The 19,158-nt window shown below is 32.1% G+C and overlaps 2 protein-coding genes across 3 annotated transcripts; one reads left to right on the top strand and one right to left on the bottom strand.

Moving 5' to 3' along the window:
- Window positions 1-1,619: 1,619 nt before the first annotated feature.
- On the bottom strand, window positions 1,620-9,090 carry LOC121231887 (membralin-like protein At1g60995). Of its 2 annotated transcripts, XM_041116934.1 has the most exons (15): window positions 8,779-9,087; window positions 7,039-7,101; window positions 6,677-6,920; window positions 6,483-6,595; window positions 6,318-6,399; window positions 5,987-6,048; window positions 5,765-5,859; window positions 5,555-5,634; window positions 4,911-4,994; window positions 4,353-4,469; window positions 3,911-3,996; window positions 3,722-3,828; window positions 3,142-3,233; window positions 2,986-3,062; window positions 1,620-2,352 (listed from the first exon to the last, which is right to left on the bottom strand). In XM_041116934.1, the coding sequence occupies exons 1-15, from the start codon at window positions 8,929-8,931 to the stop codon at window positions 1,966-1,968; spliced, it is 1,842 nt and encodes a 613-aa protein (XP_040972868.1). In that variant the 5' UTR covers window positions 8,932-9,087; the 3' UTR covers window positions 1,620-1,965. The 2 variants fall into 2 exon arrangements, with proteins under 2 accessions (XP_040972868.1, XP_040972865.1); XM_041116931.1 differs by having other exon boundaries at window positions 6,483-6,920; window positions 8,779-9,090.
- A 3,208-nt stretch (window positions 9,091-12,298) lies between these two features.
- On the top strand, window positions 12,299-19,092 carry LOC121231885 (proline-rich receptor-like protein kinase PERK5). Its single transcript, XM_041116927.1, has 9 exons — window positions 12,299-12,507; window positions 12,600-13,409; window positions 14,430-14,888; window positions 15,360-15,446; window positions 15,616-15,686; window positions 15,770-15,846; window positions 17,099-17,243; window positions 17,606-17,767; window positions 18,663-19,092. The coding sequence occupies exons 2-9, from the start codon at window positions 12,674-12,676 to the stop codon at window positions 18,906-18,908; spliced, it is 1,983 nt and encodes a 660-aa protein (XP_040972861.1). The 5' UTR covers window positions 12,299-12,507; window positions 12,600-12,673; the 3' UTR covers window positions 18,909-19,092.
- The last annotated feature ends 66 nt before the right edge of the window (window positions 19,093-19,158 follow it).

The raw sequence follows: 19,158 nt of genomic DNA, 5'->3' as shown, positions 1-19,158 counted from the left end.
TTTCTTAGCTCCAGTTATAAATAATTTAGTGACTGTTGCTCAGGAAGACAGCTTGTAGTGAATTTGTGATTTTGTTGCAAACATGGTTAAAACTTGTTAATGAGATGCTTTTCGAGTTCTTATGATCTTATTTGTAATTTCAATATTTGGTTTTAATTGATTTCAGATTCAAGTGGTGAATTTGCTAAAATGCATTATGCTCATGGATACTTGGCTAAAATGGCAATTATCTAGGAATGATTTCTTGAAAATTTGAATAATCGATCTATAAGTAAATTAATTGTTTGCATTGCTTAAAACTTACTAAGCATTGAAGCTTACTCCGTGTTCTCTTTTCCATTTCTTATAGGTATATACTTTAGCTCGAGTTGGAAGGGCCGGAGATATCATCACACTATCTAGTCATTATGTGAGTTGAGAAGATTGTATATCATCATGGTTTAAGGCATGTATAGGATAGACTATAGGTAGAATGATATTTTGACTTTGTATACATTTTAGTTATAACTTGATAGTAATTAATTTGTTATTAGATATTCGGTTATGTTTTGATAGTGAGTCATTTTAGAAATTTATAAGAGCTCTTATTGGAAATCAATGAGACATGTTTGCATTGTTGATAATTTATGTCTGGTAAGTATCTTTGACCTTATAGAAGTTTTGTTTAGTCAAGTAATACCTTATAACCTTATTCCGGCAACGGATATAGGTTAGGAGTGTTACATATATTGCGTGTATAAATAATTATATATATCCAATATAAAAATAATTTGATGTATTTATTTCTTTAAAAGTATATAACTGATTCGAAATTAAAGTTCTATATATATATTTGAACTATAATCAAAATTTTATGCATATAATCACACAAAATCAAAATTCGTGTGTTAAATTACACATTAAATTAAATTTCATATATTTGAAATTTATCTGAACTGACAAAAATAGGAAAAAACTAAACTTTGACCTTAAAAGGACATCAAACTAGTTAGTACTCTAATAAATTATTATTATACTTTATAGAGTTTTTTGGGATAAAATACAACTAATTTCACTAAACTAATATCATTGAACCATTCGAAAGATTTCATTTAAGCCATTAGGTTGTTAAAATTGTTGTTTATGACTTTCTTTGTTCGCATCACCTGCACCAATCGAAAGTTTTCATTTCCCTTCTCTTTTATTGTTCAATTTTCATGATACAACTTTGAACGTAATGAATATGCGAGTTGAAATCCAACCAACTTTCTTCTCTTATATTTGGCACCATCTAATTGACTTATATCTAACATATATTCTTCCATTTGTCAATAAATATTGTCAACAGATATTAATTTACTATACTAATTATCAAATCATCGTTTAAAACTCGCTAAACAAACTTTAAGAAGGAAAGCAAAACAACTTATAATTTAAATAGAAACTTTCAAATTCAAAATTCAATATCAATTTTGTAACTTTTTGACGTTAAAAAATATAAAACTTACTAATAATTTAATTTAATATGTAAACTCATTAATAATTTAATCACATTGAGTGTTTTTTTTTTGAAAGAAATACTTTAAAGACTTGAATTGCATTAAAAAGGGCAAAAAACCATTCAAAAGGGCTATAACCTATTTTCATATCAATGTCAATATTGTCATTTCCTTTTTAAATTTCTCTAAGTGAATATTCTAAGTGTTTTTTCTTTTATCTATACACTTTAAAGCATTGGTTTGTACCATATATCATATGTGTGTCTTTATGCATTGTTTCATCTTTGCTGTATAGATGACTAGAAATATTAGCTATACAAACATCTAATACTAAAATGTATCTTCATTTTGCTTTCGAGTGTGCCACTCAGTCTGCTCAGGGCTATTGGACATTCTGCGTCGCACGATCTTCATGCCTAGGAGAGTTAGTATAAACCTGCCCTTGTTCTCTCACGTCCCGGAACATGGATAGAAATGAATTGAGACCTTATGAAGCACCTCCCAAGATCCATAATAACAATGAACTGAATGAACTCGTAGTCCCAGGATTAGAGCCAGTTTCGGCTTGCGGTAGCTCAGGTTGTCCTTGTCCAGGAATCTGCACAGAGTCAACAATCTGGCCCACATTGTTGTTTCCCGTGTTTCCTTGAGGGCCAGCAGCTTCTCCGGCAACATTTGCTGGCATTGCTTGATCAGATATGGTTCTCGACCCCAGCCCGGAGGAAGGATCTGTATTAGCTAGGCCTGGATTCCGGGTGTTTAATCTTCGAATGTGTAGAGTAGATGCAAGTATAGTCGAAGAAGTGATATGGAAGTCCGGATGCTGCTGAAGCTGAGATCGCCGGCTTTGCATAAACCTTTGAACTGCTGGTACCTAGAAGTGTAACGTACTGATAAGTACTAGAAATGTAAACAAAATATCTATATCGGAAAATTTTCTTTTCCGCAACTTATTTGTTGTTATGTTACTCCGAATCTTCGTTCTTATGGAAGTATTAGTGTTCAACAAACAAACACCCGGACCCAAGTATGGGAATTTGATCCCCAATCACTCTCCCTACACCTAGCCGATAAATTATATTTACTAGTTACATTTAAGTGAATTTTAAATCATAAATTCCCATAATAAGACTTAGATAAAAAGTTATAGGGTAAATTACATTAGCAGTCACCTAACTATGATTTTTTTTTTCCTTTTTTGGTCACCCAACTATGAAAAGTTACAAAATAGTTACTCAACTATTCAATTATCTTTTTTGGTCACCCAACTATTTTGGATTTTTGGGTGTTTCCAGCCAGCTGGTGACTAAAAAAGACAAAATTGAACAGTTGAGTGACCAAAAAAGAAATTTACTAATAGTTGGGTGACCATTTTGTAACTTTTCATAGTTGAATGACAAAAAGAAAAAAGAACCATAGTTCGGTGACTTCTACCTAAGTTTACCCAAAATTATATCAAAACCACAGTATAGAACAGAAGATTGCCAGCCTTTTCAATGATCATTACCTCAAAACGATTCCAAAAGTACAGAATAAGGTGCTGCATGAATGCGGCAGCAGTAGAGAGAGCCAAATACGAAAAACCTTGAGAAATTAAAAAAAAAAATCAGAAAAAGAAGCAAATTCCGAGGCTAATTATTCTACGAACGGTATAGGATCATACCATATGCATAGGAGAAGAAATAAATGTGAAAAACCAGAAAGTAGAGAGAAAAGAATCGAGGAAAAAACTTCATTGATATTGGTGTCCGAACACTGCAAACAGAAACAATCATATTAAATAGTTATGGAATTCAGAAGATACGGAGTAAACTCGTTCGATGCATTCGTATATCGTAGATATTAACCTGCACCCAATTAAAAACCAAAAGGAGCCGGAATTATCTAATTGAAGTTATATGATTATAACCTACAGTTGAGAGCTACGTTGCTCCAACTCTTTATTTTTCTTAAAGTATTCATGTCCGACACAATTTCAATGTGGGTATTAGGACTCTCCAAAGACCCTCTAAATACATGAAAGAACTTGGAAAAATTTGTATATACCCGTGTCTAACACATACCCATGTTCGACACTTACACCGAAGTTCAAGTAACTCAGGTTGAGAGATTTCTCCATTTTGCTCAAATTTATGCCTGCCATAAACACCACCTACTGGTCCTAACACCTAAGAAAACATGTATAACCCAACTCTTTCTAGTTTAGATATATATATAACGAGAGAGAGAGAGAGAGAGAGAACCTGATCAGTATAAAAAGTTCACATATCCAGACAAGAATTAAAACCATGAAAGCCAATAGTTGATCATCATAGAACTCAAACAGAAAAAAGAGGATGCCAATCATAATCTGCAAGACGACAACAACATTCTTTAAGGCTAGTGGCAAACGCTTGAAAGTTCGAAAGAAAAGCCAAGAGATTTATGCCTACCGGTACAAATACAAGCGATTCAATTACATGCACAAATATCAACTGAAATGTTGGAAGCCTATGTCGAGCGTGGTGTTGAAGCTGCACTGAAATAATTTAAGAAAAGGAGATACAATTCATATTTGAAAATTGAAGGAAAAATGATGCATTTCAACGATGTCAAAGTGCTGCCACCTCTTTCTAAACACAGAATTCATCCATCAATATAATCCAATTGAATGACTCCTTCAGTAAACTATAGGCAAAAGGTCAAAACATAGTCTCTCTAAAACAAAAGTAAAAACCCATCTAAAAGGATTTCAAAAGTCTAAGGGTGATAAGTTGGTATCCAAGTTTTTAATCATAAACTTCTTCAACAAATTGAAATGAATGCAATCTGCACAAACATTACATTGCCTTGCACAACGTCACATGGCCTGCCAAGAAATAGAAGTTAACGGACCTGTGAACTTAAGCATGCGAGTCTGAGTTTCCCTCAATGTAAATGATACCGACATGGTCGTTGTGAAAAATACAAACAAAGACATCATGAGCACACCGCACTTGGTGACAAGGTAGTCTGCATTGAAACCAGATAAAAAATAACTTCAAGGAAAATTTCATCCATTGATGACAAAACAAGATTATAGTACGAAATATGACAATAATATACTATCATCTTTGCTATTTTATAAGGATCAAGTGCCATTATTCTCACCATTTGTACCACTTTCTTTCTTATTCTCATATTTCTATCTTTCTTAATGTGTTCTCTAAGTATGTGCCATTTTTCTTGAAGTACACGTGTTAGAAACCCATTTCTGACACGGGCCTCAGAATATGGCACTCAAAGGGTCCCTCAAACACATGCGAAAACTTAGCAAAAATTGAACATATCCATGTTGGACTCATACAGGTATCCGACATTCACACCCAAGTTCAAGTAACATAGGTGGTTTTAGCATTAGATGGCTAGTGAAATAAAATGGCTTAATGTGTAAAAGAAATTAAAACTACAAACCTCCAAGTCTTGCAGAACTACCAGGCAATTCTTGTGCATAATTAAGATTATAGAACTCCTTCGTCTGAAAGTTATAAAGATAACCTGAAATACAGTTCCAAAACAAGCTATAAAGAGGAACAAAATAGCCCCAAAATCACCATGCAAAAAGAGAACTCAGGTTCAAACCCTGAAAAAAACATTGTTGGGAGAGGCAGCCACAGACCCCCAAAGGATCAATCTTCATAGATTATAAAACTGACATAAAGGATACGTTGGTCATACCAAAAAAAAAAAAAAAAAAAACAACAGCTACAAGGTGACTTTAAACATTTAGGTACACAAAAGCTACCATAAGGACTAGAAGGATATGCAGAGTCTGCTTATAATGTCATAATGACCCTTATCGGCACTGGGATTAAGTGCATAATGTTATCGACATGTATGATAAATTGTGAATATATAAAGAAAATAATCATTCAAAGATGTTAAGTGACTAATAAAATGAAAGCTAAGAATGTAATGATAAAACGACCTTAAAATGAAATTCACTGATGCATTGAAACCGTATCAAATATTGCATGATAAACATGTTGTTACATAGTGTAAAACTCAAAAAGCTATTGAAGAAAAGTGTGATGCAGCATTTGAATACAAAGTATTACCTAGGCCAGGCTTATGCAATAGGCTATTCATCATAATAGTGTCATACCCGACAAATCTATTGATGAGAAGTTGCTGCCACCTGCAAACAAGTTGGCATTAATGTATGGCTTTCTTTCTCATTTTATTTACGCATCACATGAAGATAAAAACATAGCAATCTAAGAAAGATGAAAGTGGAAGTTGCAAATAGTAAATTTCAGCAAATATACCTGTTCCCAAAACAGGGATGTCGAGCTGATAAGCTAATATTAACAGTACGGATGTTATGCTGTGACTTAGCTGCTTCAGGCAGCAAGAAGTAACCCTGCAGCAGTGGCATTTTCTTATGTTTAAAGATACAGACTTCGAATGGTGGAACGCATTAAAAAATCTTAGAATGCATCAAAGATTCACCCAAAAAAAAGAAGAAAATTCAGACTCAGAGAAAATACCTTTTCCAAAGAATAGAGATAAGTTGGTTCAAATGCTTTACTTCTTCTCTCAAGCCAGTGCACTGAAATCAACAGCACAATTTTTTTTAATAAAATAAAAAGTATACACCCTAGGATGCCAAAAATGCCAAATTGCTTATAACATATATGGTGTGTTCGCGTTCATGTGCTTGTTATTTGCTATTCATGCTCAACAAAGCAAGAAACAGAATCTTTTACAAGAAGAATCATAATCTATCATTACCATAAAACCTAAGTATTCATAATTATTTCTGAAAGCTCACAATTTGACCAAGTGAACAAAGATGAGAGGATGAAATGATGTCATCACCTGCATATGAGTTAAGCTTGTCGAAGTGAAGTATACGCAACCATTTAGGAACATCAAGATTTAGATGTAAACCTGTTATGTTCTGCACTTAAGAAGTTCAAAACTCAGCAAAGAGAAGTTTAAGCCATGAAAAAAAAGGATATGTTTGCTTCCTTTTTTACTCACCAACAACTTATGGAAACTTGCAAAGATTTGAACTGCATGTCTCCAAATAAAAGATAAACGTCTGTACCACTTTTTGCCAAAGTGCACAACAGCTGCTTTAAATGTCTGTTTTGCTGATAAAGAGAAACCGTTATGTGTCTCCTCATTATCGATTTTAGCAACAACATTGTCGATATTTGGCTTAGAGATTTCACCATTGGTAGAGCTTTCTGCATGTTGCTTAATAAGATCACCATCAGTATTCCAGAACTTCCATGCTGATTTCCCCTTCCTAGCACCTGAATCAAACCAGTTCAACCAAAACTTGGCATCCAAGAACATCAACCCTTCATCAACAACACTTGCAACTTCTACATTTTCAGTTGCGGTTTTTAAATCAGTGTTATCTACAGTAACGGTTTCAGACTCATTTCTTGACCACAAGCCAGCACTGGTTATCTACATTAAAGGACAAATTTGAGGTCTAAAGGAGCAATAGTATTATATCAAATAGGTCTCTTGTCTCTTCAAGCTCTATGTATCATTAATATATTACAAATAAAAGCTAATATCTTACCTTAATCTGAATAAGTTGTACTTCATTTGAATCAATTCCAGAGAGCTCACTCGAACATCCAGGCTTCATATGCAAAAAAAAGTATCACAATTCATTCAAGTTTTCCTTACATGTCAAGAAAAAAATTTAAAGGGAAAGGACAAATTAATCACATGTTGGCCATCCCTCTCCCACTTATAGAGCTGAGCAAAAAAAAAAAAAAAAAAAAGAGAAAACAGTATACTCATTCAAACCGTAGTGTTTCGTTTGGTTTTATTGAATTTTCTTCATTTTAGTTTATATAATACTTAAACATATATGGTTCGGTTCAGTTTTTGGTTCAAAAGTTAAATAACTACAGCAATTTGAACCAGACAGAATTCTATTTTTATTTATAATTATTTCTAATATAAAAATAGATATTTTATTCTAAATAAGTAAAAAATTAACCAACCCGAACCAGTGGAATTCAGGTCAGCTTGGTTCATTTGTCAATGTGCTCATGTTAGTTGGCAGTCTATATGTCTTCCCAAATCTGGAGGAGGTCTTGGAATCAAAGACATAAAGTCTTGGAAACTTGCTTGTATTCTTAGAAACCTTTGGGCTATTCTTGCTTCAGCTGGTTCCACTTGGATAGCATGGATCAAATCCTAAGTGCAAACTTAGGAATTGGTGAAAGCTTTCTGCAGTTGAGGCCAATGGCACAACAGGTCATGAAGCAAGTGAATGGCACTTTAAGAGGCCTTTCCCAGGGATAAATACATAGTGGCAGCAGTTCAGCAAGAGTTAAGGCTGGGGAAGGATAAAGTTGAATGGCATAGACTGATTTGGTACCAATTCTCAGTCCCCGAAACACGCAATTATCTCTAAGATCGCAATTTTGGATAGACCTCCCAACAAGAGATAGGCTAGTACGATGGGGACTTGTAGAGGATGAGCACTGTTTTTATGCTCTAAATGCATTTGCTTAGGCTGCAGTTTCTCCAAAGAGCTATGGTAGCAAATACCAGTGTTATGCAACATCAAAATGAAAGTCATTGATTGAGACCACAAATTATACTGGGCTCTTAGCAACCTAAAGGGTAAATCCTCGATCACTATCATCATCAAGTTAGCATTTGAATGCCTTCATTTATGTTGTACGGAGAGAAAGAAACAATAGATTTTTCAACCATTCTATGGATGAACCATCCCAACTCCTAATCAAAGTAAAATAAACAGTGACCAAGACATTATAGTCTCCTATAAAAGTTGTAACTGACTTTGTAACTGGCATGTTTGACTTTAGTATTTGCTTCATTAAAGTAGCAGGCCTTAAAAATCCAAAGCTGACTCGAACTGAACCGTAACCACCCTTACCACTGCCATCCTAGTTCAATTCCCTAATGATATTTAGCAATCCTGTTCACCCTATTGTAAAACAATGAACACCCTCTAACTATTTATAGTACTTGTAAAATCGTATTCCAATGGGCGTTTCGATCATTAAAATCATCTATTCTACAATTAAATTTAGTTGATCAAACGGTCAGCAGTAAGAGAACCACTTTCTCAAACTTCAATTATAAAATTAAGCTAGTAAGTTGGAATTATGAACAGTGAATATAAATTAAACCTAAAACAGTTCCAAACAAGAAATACCCAAAAAAAATTTAGCTGAAATTACGTCAACTAAACTCTTCTAAACCCGATTAAACAATCCCACCCCCCAAAAAAAATCAGCAAAAAGAAAAAAAAACCCAACAAATTAAAAGAAAATACCTGTTGAACATAATTTGCATGCATAGTAACAAGAATACAAAAGAAAGTAATAGCAATGAAGAGATAGATATACTCCAATGCTACCCTAACTCTTGGGGTTAATATCTGAGAAAATCTCCCTTGAACCCTCATAAATGTTTGCTCTGGATCCATTTTTTTTCAATTTTTTTTTTCTTAATCTCCCAATCAACTATATATTCCACAACTTTCAGATTAAACGACCTTTCATTTTTTTTTCCCTCTTTACTCTTTCTGGGAAAATTTTGTGGGTTTATATTACAATAGCTGTCTGATATTGAAAATGTTCGCGAAGTCTGATTTTGACCGCCATTGTTCTTTTTATTTAGGATTAATGCCAAAATTAGCCCTCAAACTATTTCAATTTTCACATTTAGGTACTTCAATTTTTTATTATCAAGAGTAGTACCTAAAATATCCATTTCACGTTATTTTACCCCAAAAATATATTATGCCCGATAAGAATGTGCCATGTGGTATGTTTTTATTGGTTGCTATTGTGTTTTGAAGTAAAATGAAAGAAAATTAATAGTTTAAATTCCACTTTAAATTAAAATTTATGGACCTAAATGAAAAAAAATGGCATAGCTTGAAGGTAAATTTTGTATTTAAACCTTTTAATAATGTATAGTATTCTTTCTCATTTTTTCTTAAGGTCAAATTATGCAATTATTCTTTTTATTATGAATTTAATTTTGAAATTTGAGTCATGACCCAAATAATAGCTATTAAATATCTTTAGTTAAATTTTACTATTACTCACGTATTACATATAAGTTGTGGATTGAATCTTTTATTCTTCAATTTAATTATTTTTAGTCCCTATATTGTTCAAAATTTGAAAATTCAATTTTGACTTAAATAGTAACAGTTAAATCTATTAACTAAAATGACATGAGTTTTTTTTATAAGTATCGTGTAGAAATAACAAGCTGACATTCATAATAAACGTGATAATATATTTGCTACATAAGACTTTAGAAAAAAAAAGAAGTACAAAAGTGAAAATAATCGAGAGTAAAGTATATGGACTAAATTGAGAACTTAAGCATAATAAAAGAACTAATGTTGAATTTTTACCTTTATTTAATAACACATGATTGTTAATCTGGAATTAATTAAAAATTCACAGCTCCTGAGATATAAAAAATTAAATTAATCTTAATCATTCATATTTTGTTTCAATCGAGAATTTTGTCTAAATGAGAAGCTCTTTTAATTATATTTTATAAGAATACATGTGTCATTCATTACATTCACAATAAATATTATATAATAACTAATCTTGTGGCATCCATTACAGTGAATTAATAATAAATTAATAAAAATTGAATATTGTTATTGTTGTCAACGTAAGAGAATATGAGTTTGAATGTGTTGAAATATATTATCTTTCTATTTAAAAGTTAGAAAAAAAATTTTAATTAATAATTATTTTAACTAATAAATTTAAAAAATATTAAATCTTAACATATATATTTGTAAAAAAAAAAAGTAATTGGGTAAAATTGCATGCCCAACATTAAAAAAAAAGTTAGAAAGAAATTAGGTCCCTAACAAGTTGGAGTTTTACTTGTAATTCAAGTTAGGTTTGAATTTAATTTAACATAAAAGTGGAGGTGTTTCTACTTATTAGGCTTTACCATGAAAAAAAAAACTTCTTGGTTAGGTTTTTAATTCTATCTAAAGGGTTCATAAAAGGAGAAACTCTTAAAATATTTGAATAGACAAAAATTACATAAGTTTGAAGAGTTCGTGTTCGGTTAGGCTCAATAGAAGAGATTTTGTTAGAGTTGTTCATGGATCGAGTCACTCAATCAAGCCTAAAGGCTTATTCGAAAAATGGAAGGATTTGGACAAAAACATAAGCTGGGACAAAAATATGGGACTCAAAATAAGCTTTTTTTGCTCAAGCTAGACCTGGCTCGGATACATGTCTTTTTAAAATTTGTTAGGAAACATTTGTTTCAATGTTTTTAATATATTTTCAATTTGTTGGAAAACATTTATTTTAATGTTTTTAGTGTATTTAATATATTATATTTTTAAATTTGTTTTATATAATAAAAGAATTTTAAAAAAAAGTAAAATGGGCCGGATCTGGGTTTAGCATCTATATTCTAGGTTGGATTGAGCAAAATTTTAATCCTATTTTTCGAGTCGATCCCAAACATATCAATCGAGTCTTAATTTTTGTTAAAGTTTGATCTAACCTGGCCCATGAACAACTCTAGACTTGAGCAAAAAAGTTGTGACATATAAGTCATTTTACATAGAGGATGCTACCATTTGAGCTGTTTTGCAAAAAGCCTTGTGAGTTCATAGGCTAGATCTACAAAATTGAAAATGCCAATATTACACTTTGCCCCTTAAGTTTAAAAAATTATGTTTGGTCCTTCAAAATTGATTAAAGCTTAAATTAATACATGATAAAAATATATTTTGACCTCTCAATAATTTATAATTCAATTCTACCTTATAATAAAATTTATGGTTTTATCCCTGCTTATGTTGAGCATAAGAATACTCAAATTCATTTTACTCGATAGTTAAAGTTACTCAAATTTGACTCGAAATTGATCGAAACCATTTCTTTTTTCTTTTGGGAATTAAAACTCAATATCTTGCAAACACAGTCTTCTCATTTACATCCTACACAAAAATAAGCAATATAAAATTATAAAACTAAGATTCAGCTTTATCAATAGTTTCCATAAGAATTAATCATTACAATCATTGAAGCAAATAATTTAATGGTCAAAATCTACTTTGAGTCCCTATACTATTATGTAAAGTTCATTTTAGTCCATCTACTAAAAAATGCAACAAATTAATCATTGTACATTAGAATTTCATTTAAATCATGACACCATTACAATTTGCTAATAAATTATTGATAATTTAGACAAAATATATCATATCCAACTGATATGATCCACTTGACCCATAAAAACCCAACCATCCCCCCACCAAAAAAAAAAATCTATGTATTTTCCAACCACATAATATGGATGCTTTTGGGGGATGGTTGGATTTTTTTATGGGTCAAATAATAGATAAATTTGTTGGGTATGCTATATTTTGTCCAAATTATTAACAAACTGTAACGTTATCATGATTTGAACAAATTTTTTATATACAATGACTAATCTAAAGTAAATTTAAATAGAGGGACTACAAAGAACTTTACTTAATAGTACAGGAACTCTTAGTAAACTTTGACCATAATTTAACTCAACTAACTAATTAGTTCGCACATAATTTTTCACATTATGAGACTTTAATCTAAACATTCGAAGGTTCAAGATTTTAACTATTACAAATAATGTCATTCATCTCTTTAAATTATAATTTTGTTTTCAATTTAGATACAACTTGAACAAATAAATTAAGTAGAATCTATATATATATATATATCCTAAAACAAAATGCAAAAAAGGAAAATTGATCTTAAAATTAGAAACCCCAAGAGTTTCCCCTCCATTTTAGGAAATGATAAAGAAAAAAAGGAAAACTCATGGTTTAGGAAGAGCTTGCCTAACCAAACAAAACAAAACAAAACAAAAAAGGAAATTATTACCCAAATTTGTTCCATTGTCTCTTTTATCTTCTCTTACAAGTATGCTATTTCCATTTTCTTTTTTAATTTGTTGAGTTAAAGCTTTTTTATTTTTCTTATTGGATTCTTCTTCATGGCTAATTAGTCTTATGGTATGTCATTTTTTTAAATGCAAATTACAATAAATAGTTGATTATTGGTAAAAGAGTATTTTATGTCTAATTTGTAGTATATTTCATTGTAGAGGTCACCAAAAGGGATTGTTAGGAGGATAGAAGAAGGGGTTTTTCAAGGAAACCTTTGTGAAAAATACCCCAAATGGCTTCTTCCCCAAAAGGTTCTACATCTTCATCACATGTTTCATCACCACCTCCATCAGTGGGGGATAAGTCCACTGCGCCACCGCCAGTTCCAGCTTCCTCGCCACCAAACCCACCTTTGGTGCCACCGCCTCCCCCAGCAGAGTCAAATTCACCTTCACCACCTTCATATTCAAGTACTTCATCCTTTTCACCACCTTCGACACCCACTTTGCTCCCACCGACATCGTCTTCTACATCATCGTCATCACAGTCGACCTTGTCCTCGTCACCATCATCACCATCATCATGGACATCATCGACAACATCGACATCAAAATCACCCTCATCATCATCAACAAGATCATCAACATCGCCTTTACAGAAACCCTCGTCAAATACCAATGGAAACAATCAAAATAATACCACCGTAACAAGCCCTACACCATCACCACCACCACCATTATCATCACTATCATCATCACCGCCGCCACTGCCAGCAAATTCGCCACTTGAAAATAGCTTACCGAATCCTTCTTCCACCCCAATACTTTCATCCCCACCACCAACATCAAACTCATCCACTAATCAAATTGAAAACACACCAAAATCATCTAATATGCCATTTTCATCTACATTGCCAATTATAATAGGTGTTCCAGTTAGTGTTGGTTTATTACTTGGTCTCATTTTAATGTGCATCAATGCGATGCGCACTAAAAGGAAAGAAGACTTCGAAAAGCATGTGCAAAAAGGTAAATATATTTTCATTTAATTCTCGAGTTTCTTTACCCTTTGAATTTTTTAAAATTTGGTTCCTCTGTTTTTAACTTTAGGAATTTAGTCTCTTTAATCATCTGATCTAAAAATTAAAGTCTAATTGATTATACTATTGATGAACTTAAATTAAATTTGAATGTGTGTTATTTTAATTGTTTTCGTTAAAATATACTTCAAGTCCTTGTACTTTTTGTTCATTTAGAATTTAGTCATTCTATTTATATTTTAATGAGTTCAGTCCCCTACTTTTTGGATTTCAAAACTCATGTTCAATTATTAACACAGTTAAAATTCTTTTGTTAAATTTAAGTATTACAATGTCAAATTTTTTGTTAGATAGCTACTAAGCGAGTATTTTTTTTATTCCAAAATTTCACACTAGAGAATTTAATAAAAAGAATTTTAACGATGTTAACGACAGAACTTGAATTTTGAAATTTGAAAACTAGAGGGACTAAATTCTTGGATATATAAGCACGTGGACTAAATTCTAAATTTACGAAGAGTACAGGGACTTAAAGCATATTTTAAATTATTTTTGATACATTTTCTAAATTACCCATAGACCTTCAAACCCTAAACTAACTAAATTGAAGGATATTATATGTTTAAGCGCGCTTGAACGCACAACCTCAAAGTTGTTGTAACATCAATGGTGCTAACCGAGTTAGGACTCAGTCGGCATGAGACTAAGTTATCTAGTTAAAAATACTGGGATTAAACATCAAAGAATATAAGGAATAGAAGCACAATTTAATCATATACTTCAAGTTGTTTGCATCGGTATTGCTGCCAGTGCAGAAGGATGTGGGTTCGAGTGAGCTGAAGTGCATTATCCTCCTATTTAAGAGTTGGGGAGGGGCTATGGTTAGTTCTAGGCATTGTATAAAAAAGAGTGAATATGATAAGAACCTATGATGAGATTAATGTTAAAAAAAGTGTTTAATCAATCTTTTCTTTTGAAAATTGCCATGCATTTTGATTGATATGTATAGGTGATTCTGAAAAAGGAATTGGGAATGAAGCAAATGAGCATGGTGTTAATATACCTGTGAATCCAAGTGGGATTGTAGGTAAAGGAGGGTCACCACGAGAGGAATCACCTCCAAATTTGACACCCAAATATCAATCACCATTAGGGATCAACAAGTGCTCTTTCACATATGAAGAGCTAGCCATTGCAACTCAAGGGTTCTCTCAGAAGAACTTGTTGGGTCAAGGTGGGTTCGGGTTTGTTCACAAAGGGGTCTTACCTAATGGAAGAGAAGTGGCTGTCAAGAGCTTGAAATCAAGTGGCGGGCAAGGCCAACGTGAATTCCAAGCCGAAGTTGAGATCATTAGCCGCATTCATCATCGTCACCTCGTTTCTCTTGTTGGGTTTTCCATTGCTGGGGATAAAAAGATGTTGGTCTATGAGTTTCTTCCAAACAAAACTCTTCAATTCCACCTTCATGGTATGTAATGGGATAATGGTACTTTTTTATCAATTTTTTTGTGTGAAACAAAGTATCTGGAGTCACATTAGATTTGAGATGAATCCATGTCAGATTAGGAGTGTTAAATGCACTTCTCAATATTTGAACTTATATTCTCGCCTTTACTAGGATGAGTCTAGTACTAATATTGATAGCTTGTTGGTTTTCAACAACATTGCTTACTATATATGAAATATGTGATTGGTTTAATTATGTGATCAATCCTTATACTCTTCAAACTTTTAAAATTTAGTCCCTTTTCTTTTAATTCCATGGATTTAGTTTCTCTACTTGTTTCATTTTTAATCAAACAAGGGATTAAATTCCTAGAATTAAAATAAGGGGACTACATTTTAGAAATCTAAAAAATACAACGATTGAGGGTGTAATTAGACTTATATGATTACAATAATAACCCTATTTATGCTATCATTAATTGTTTGGCTATAGAGAAAGGTTTCCCAACCATGGACTGGCCTACTAGGCTTAAAATTGCACTTGGAGCAGCTAAAGGTCTTTCATACTTGCATGAAGATTGTAAGTAATTTCCCCCCTATATAACATTGTTTATTTTTATATAATACCTAAATTACACATAACCCACAGCCTCCAATCTAAAGTGGAGGATATTATACACTTAAGTGCATTGGAATCCACATAATACATTTCTACATATTTCTTTTTCTAATGCCATTTAAGGAAACAGGCCACCCTCGCATCATTCATAGAGACATCAAATCTGCCAACATCTTACTTGATTTTTGTTTTGAAGCCATGGTATGTCAATAACTTCAAAATTATTTAATTAAATTGTGTTTGTTTTAGATTTTTTCAATATATATATTTGAATTGTAATTCAGGTAGCAGATTTTGGATTGGCTAAACTTACTCAAGATAGTAATACTCATGTCTCCACTCGTGTCATGGGAACATTTGGGTAAGCAAAAATGGTTAAAATTGATTGATAGGGTGAAAAAATTTTGAAATTTAGAAAAATTGAAAGAGAAAAAAAAAATTCTTTTAAAGTGAATAAAGTTATATTTTTCTTATCAATTACTTGGTAAAGTTAAAAAAAAAAAGAAAAGGGAGGAAATAAATAAAATTTTCAAAAAAATACATTGTCGTGTAAATTTGCACACTTTATATCTTTTTTATTTTCAATTGTCTTATAATTTCAAGGGTTAATGCACTATTTGGGGCCTTAACTTGGTAATTGTTCCAACATTAGGGCTTGAATTTTTTTTAATCGAAGGTAGTACCTGAACTTGGCAATTGTTCCCACATTGGGGCCGAAACTTCCTTTTGTCCAATTTAGTTCTTAAACTTGTCAATTGTTATTACATTAGGGATTGAACTCTTTTTTGGTTCAAGTTATTCCCTAATATTTCCTTTGAAAAAGTTGGTCCAAAAGGAAGTTTAGACCCCAATGTGGAAACAATTGTCAAGTTTAGGGTCTAACTTGAGTAAAAAAAAAGTTTAGACCCCAATGTGAGAAAAAATTGTCTAGTTCAAGCCCTAGCGTGAAAATAATTGACAAGTTCAATGACTATCTTGGACAAAAAAATTCGTTCCAATGTGGGAACAATAGTCAAGTTTAAGCCCTAAAAAATTGCATTAACCCTAATTTCAAATTGGAATTATTTATTTTTGGTGTAATTATAAGTTTCATCCCTCTACTTAATTTGTTAGAATCATATCTTCATATTTTACAAAAACTAAGAAGTGAGTCCAATTGGATACCACTATTAATCCTTCTTGTCAAATCGTTGATCTTAAAATCAACAGTTCAACAATTTATATGCAAACTACTAGCAAAAAAATAATAGTTATGGTTCTTGTGTTATAACAATAATTGAACTACTTTTTAATTTTTGTAAAATACTAATACTAAATTCCAACAAACAAAAGTAAAGAGACTAATTTCTCTATTTTCATAAAGCAAAGGGATGAAATTTATCATTAGACTTTTGCTTTTATGCATTTAGAATTGGAAAATTTTGTCAATCTTTCATCATTTCATTCTTCTTACTTTTCTTTACTACCAAGCACACTGAAAATTTATTTCTTTTCACTTTCACTCTTTTCTTTTCAACCTTTCACTTTTTCATGCAACCAAGCACACCTTAAATTCTTTGATTTTGAATTGTTTAAAGCCTCATATGATCTTTATTATAATCAAATAAATGCAGTTACTTAGCACCTGAATATGTATCAAGTGGTAAGCTGACAAACAAATCTGATGTTTTCTCCTTTGGCATTGTGTTATTGGAGCTGATAACCGGACGTCGGCCTTATAATCCCACATTGAATATGGATGAAAGCTTAGTAGATTGGGTATGAAATATATAAACTTTAACATCTTTTTTTTTATAGAAGAAAAGAAAGCATCATAATGCCTTATTTCAATTTGTTCTTACAATGTCATTTCCTAGTTTATCTTCTAGAAGTAATTTCTTAACATGAAATGAAGGAAATTCTATCTTAACTAAACTCTCTGCATTTGAGGAACAATTCCTTGTTAACCAGTCTGCAACCATGTTCCTTTATCTATGCACAAATTGGAATTTGACATCAGCAAATTGTCGTTGCATCATGTTTATTTTCCTAAATTTTAACATCTTTGATATAACACCAAATGTTGATAGTGAATGACTAAACTATATAGTATCCATATATGTTTGTATATGGATTAATAGGCTAGGCCCTTATGTGCAAGAGCTATGGAGGATGGGAATTTTGGTCAATTGGTGGATCCACGACTAGGAAACAATTTTGTCATCCATGAGATGGCATCCATGGTTTCATGTGCCAGTGCATGTGTTAGGCATTCTGCTAGACAACGACCCAAAATGCGACAGGTATTTATCTATATTGTTTTTTAAGTGCTTAATTGAGTTGGTTTCACTCATTAACTAGGTTTTAAAGATGTTAAAAAATTACTAAAAATGCATTATTTTTTCTAAAGTAACATATTATTATGAGAGTGTTTTTATCTTTTATATTTTTATATAAAAGTTAGAAAAATACACATGTCTGGTGCTTGAAGAGATGGCAGGTTCACAGAGTTGGAGTGCTTGTCTAGTGTTTAAGAAGGTTAACCGTGCACGATTGCGCATAGTTGGACTCGAACATATGCCTTATAGTTAGCCTAAATGGTAGCATTCTCACCTAAAAATTGCCCTATAAGTTATAAGGCATGGGTTACAATTCAACCATGGGAGATCATGCATAATCCACCTTCTTAAGCACCTAACAAAACGCTCTCGCTCTGTGAACTCGCTACTAGGGGCAAAGCCCAAAAAATTTTATAACGAGTTGCGTATCTATATGAGAGGTAAAATGTAATTTCACCATTGTATTGGTATATATCTTTATACTTTTCAGAATAAATAAAACAAAATTTTATCATTTTTGGGGGACTATAATTTTACCATTTATTAACTTAAAATTTTATAAGTTTTCAAGGGATAAAAGCATAATTTTCCATTTTAAAGGGGTAGGGCCCTTGCTTGCCCTCTCCCTTCGCACTTGCTCGTTGTTTCTTCAAGCACTTGGCCTTTTGATATAGTTGGGAAACAAAACTCCCATTGGGGACAATTTTGGACTTGTTGAGGGTCCGCCGTTTTTGAGCACATGAAACTTGCTATACTTCTCGAGTAAAAAATCCTTCAACAAGCTTGAAATGTGCTTTTAAAAAGAAAGGCTAAGCACACCTAAACAAGTAATACTAATGAATCAAATCTATTGAAATAGATTGTACGTGCATTAGAAGATGGTGTTCCATTAGATGACCTAAGTGAAACCCCAAATCTCAACCAAAGTTCAACCTCCAACTCCAAAAGTGACGTCACTAGCAATGAATCAAGTTCATACACTTCAGAAAGCAAAGAATATGGAAGCAACAATAATTACGATACGAAGCATTTCCATCTCAATCCTTCTTCATTTAGTGGTGACTCAAGTGAGACTACGAGCAAAGCTAAAGATGACCTTAAGTAAATCTGAGGTTTGATGGGTGCTTGTACTATAGGTTGAATAAGAATGAATTAATTTCTCCATTACAAAAGTGAGAAATTTAGATTTTGTACATTTTATCTTTTTCCTTTTTTGAGAAAAGTACGTGTACATTTAATTTTGAGGCAAAGAGGTAAAATATTAAATAGGTTTGAAGTGACATGAAAAATGAAAATATATTGAATTGTTGTGTTTTGAAGTGACATGAAAAATGAAAAAAAAAAGTGAGCAATAT

This window comes from Gossypium hirsutum, chromosome A01, assembly GCF_007990345.1.
Source record: "Gossypium hirsutum isolate 1008001.06 chromosome A01, Gossypium_hirsutum_v2.1, whole genome shotgun sequence".
In the NCBI taxonomy this organism is placed as follows: domain Eukaryota; kingdom Viridiplantae; phylum Streptophyta; class Magnoliopsida; order Malvales; family Malvaceae; genus Gossypium; species Gossypium hirsutum.
The sequence above is the reverse complement of the archived record's forward strand: the minus strand, read 5'-3'. Positions and strand labels throughout refer to the sequence as shown.

Excerpts from the sequence above, each read along its gene's own strand:
- LOC121231887 (XM_041116931.1), bottom strand. The coding sequence starts at position 8,931 with ATGGATCCAGAGCAAACATTTATGAGGGTTCAAGGGAGATTTTCTCAG. Across the intron at positions 6,049-6,317 it reads CAAGCTTAACTCATATGCAG|TGCACTGGCTTGAGAGAAGA; the intron begins GTGATGACATCA and ends TGTTGATTTCAG. Across the intron at positions 3,997-4,352 it reads TCGCATGCTTAAGTTCACAG|TGCAGCTTCAACACCACGCT; the intron begins GTCCGTTAACTT and ends AAATTATTTCAG.
- LOC121231885 (XM_041116927.1), top strand. The coding sequence starts at position 12,674 with ATGGCTTCTTCCCCAAAAGGTTCTACATCTTCATCACATGTTTCATCA. Across the intron at positions 13,410-14,429 it reads CGAAAAGCATGTGCAAAAAG|GTGATTCTGAAAAAGGAATT; the intron begins GTAAATATATTT and ends TGATATGTATAG. Across the intron at positions 17,768-18,662 it reads AACGACCCAAAATGCGACAG|ATTGTACGTGCATTAGAAGA; the intron begins GTATTTATCTAT and ends CTATTGAAATAG.